General features: G+C 44.7%; 1 protein-coding gene across 1 annotated transcript in view; it reads right to left on the reverse strand.

Moving 5' to 3' along the window:
* SNRNP40 (small nuclear ribonucleoprotein U5 subunit 40) overlaps window positions 1-186 on the reverse strand; it is a 14,443-nt gene extending 14,257 nt beyond the window's left edge. The window contains exon 1 of the mRNA XM_018566883.1: window positions 4-186. Coding sequence (XP_018422385.1) covers window positions 4-64 — 61 coding nt within the window. The 5' untranslated portion in view covers window positions 65-186. The remainder of the gene's footprint in view (window positions 1-3) is intronic.
* Window positions 187-1,260: the final 1,074 nt, after the last annotated feature.

The following is a 1,260-nucleotide window of genomic DNA, read 5'->3' on the forward strand; positions in this document are numbered from 1 at the left end:
TGCCCGGCTTCTTGGCGGCTGCGGCGACCAGCTCCATCCCCTTCCTCTTGTTCTGTTCGATCATTTTTCCTGTCTGCCTCACAATTCTCCGGTGAATAAACAAATTAAGAACCCTTCAAGCGCTCTACATGCAACCGAACCACAATGTTCCGGCACCCGGTTATGACATCACTTATCTCCGACGGCCGTATTCCTTTGTGTCACGTGATCTGAGACGCAAACAGCACATGGAGTGGGGTAGGGGGATCTTTGTTATTGGTGGTAAACCAGGATGTGGGCGGGGTTATAGGTGCAGGCGAGTGCTTGTGGAGGGAGGCCAGTATGGCGACGTACGCAAAGTATCTGTGAGTTCTGGAGAGATGAGTGCCTTTCCTTAAACGGTAGGTAGCTTTAATAGTGATGTCGAGAGCTACCATTATAATGCACTTTCACTATACTGTGAGGGGAACTTTTCAATACCGAAGCAGTTGCCCAGGGCAACCAATCAGCTTCTCCCTTCAGTTTGTTCAGTTAAGATTTGAAAATGAAAGAGAGAAGCTGATTGGTTGCCATGCACAGCTGCTCCAGTTTGGATGAATCCCGCTCTTTGTGTCCTTGATGTGAAAGCAGAACTAAACCTGCAAAGTAAAAAACAACTTCTAGCACACATTCATGGTAGAGGGGGCTCTGTCTATCTCTTCTGCTGTAAAATCTTTCCCCTGCCTGCTATCTTTTATCATGATTTTAACACTGACAGCTACAATCATGGCATGTGTAAAATGCCAAAGTAAGCTCGGGGTCCTGGGGTGCATAAACGTCTCTGTGCATACATGGGAGTTATGTCATTCTGGTCAATCAAGACAGCAGAAGATTGCTGAACACATAGGAAGACGGAGAGAAAATGAAAGTGACAAACGCAGGAGTTAAATCTTAAAAATGCATCAAAGTATCCTAACTATTAAAGTGGACCATTAATCCATTTGACTAAAAATCACATCAGCATACAGCTCTGCATGCTGATATGAAATCATCTTACATTCATTAGCTGAACAAACATATTTTGTGCCCAAGCATTGCATCCCGGGAAGGTTACATCAGATTGCTGGGAAATTGCCTCTGTAATCTCACAAGCTCTCAGGGAAAGGCATTTTCGTTCCCTGAGATCATGTGCATGTCCTACTCGCATCTACCAGAGTTCCAGGAAGTAAAGGGAGATTATTCTGCCCTCATTAAAAATGGCCACTGTGAGAAGACTGGGGAAAGAAAAGAAAAATAAGGTAT

This window comes from Nanorana parkeri, unplaced genomic scaffold (assembly GCF_000935625.1).
Source record: "Nanorana parkeri isolate BGI_ZX_2015 unplaced genomic scaffold, ASM93562v1 scaffold986, whole genome shotgun sequence".
Classification (NCBI taxonomy): Eukaryota; Metazoa; Chordata; class Amphibia; order Anura; family Dicroglossidae; genus Nanorana; species Nanorana parkeri.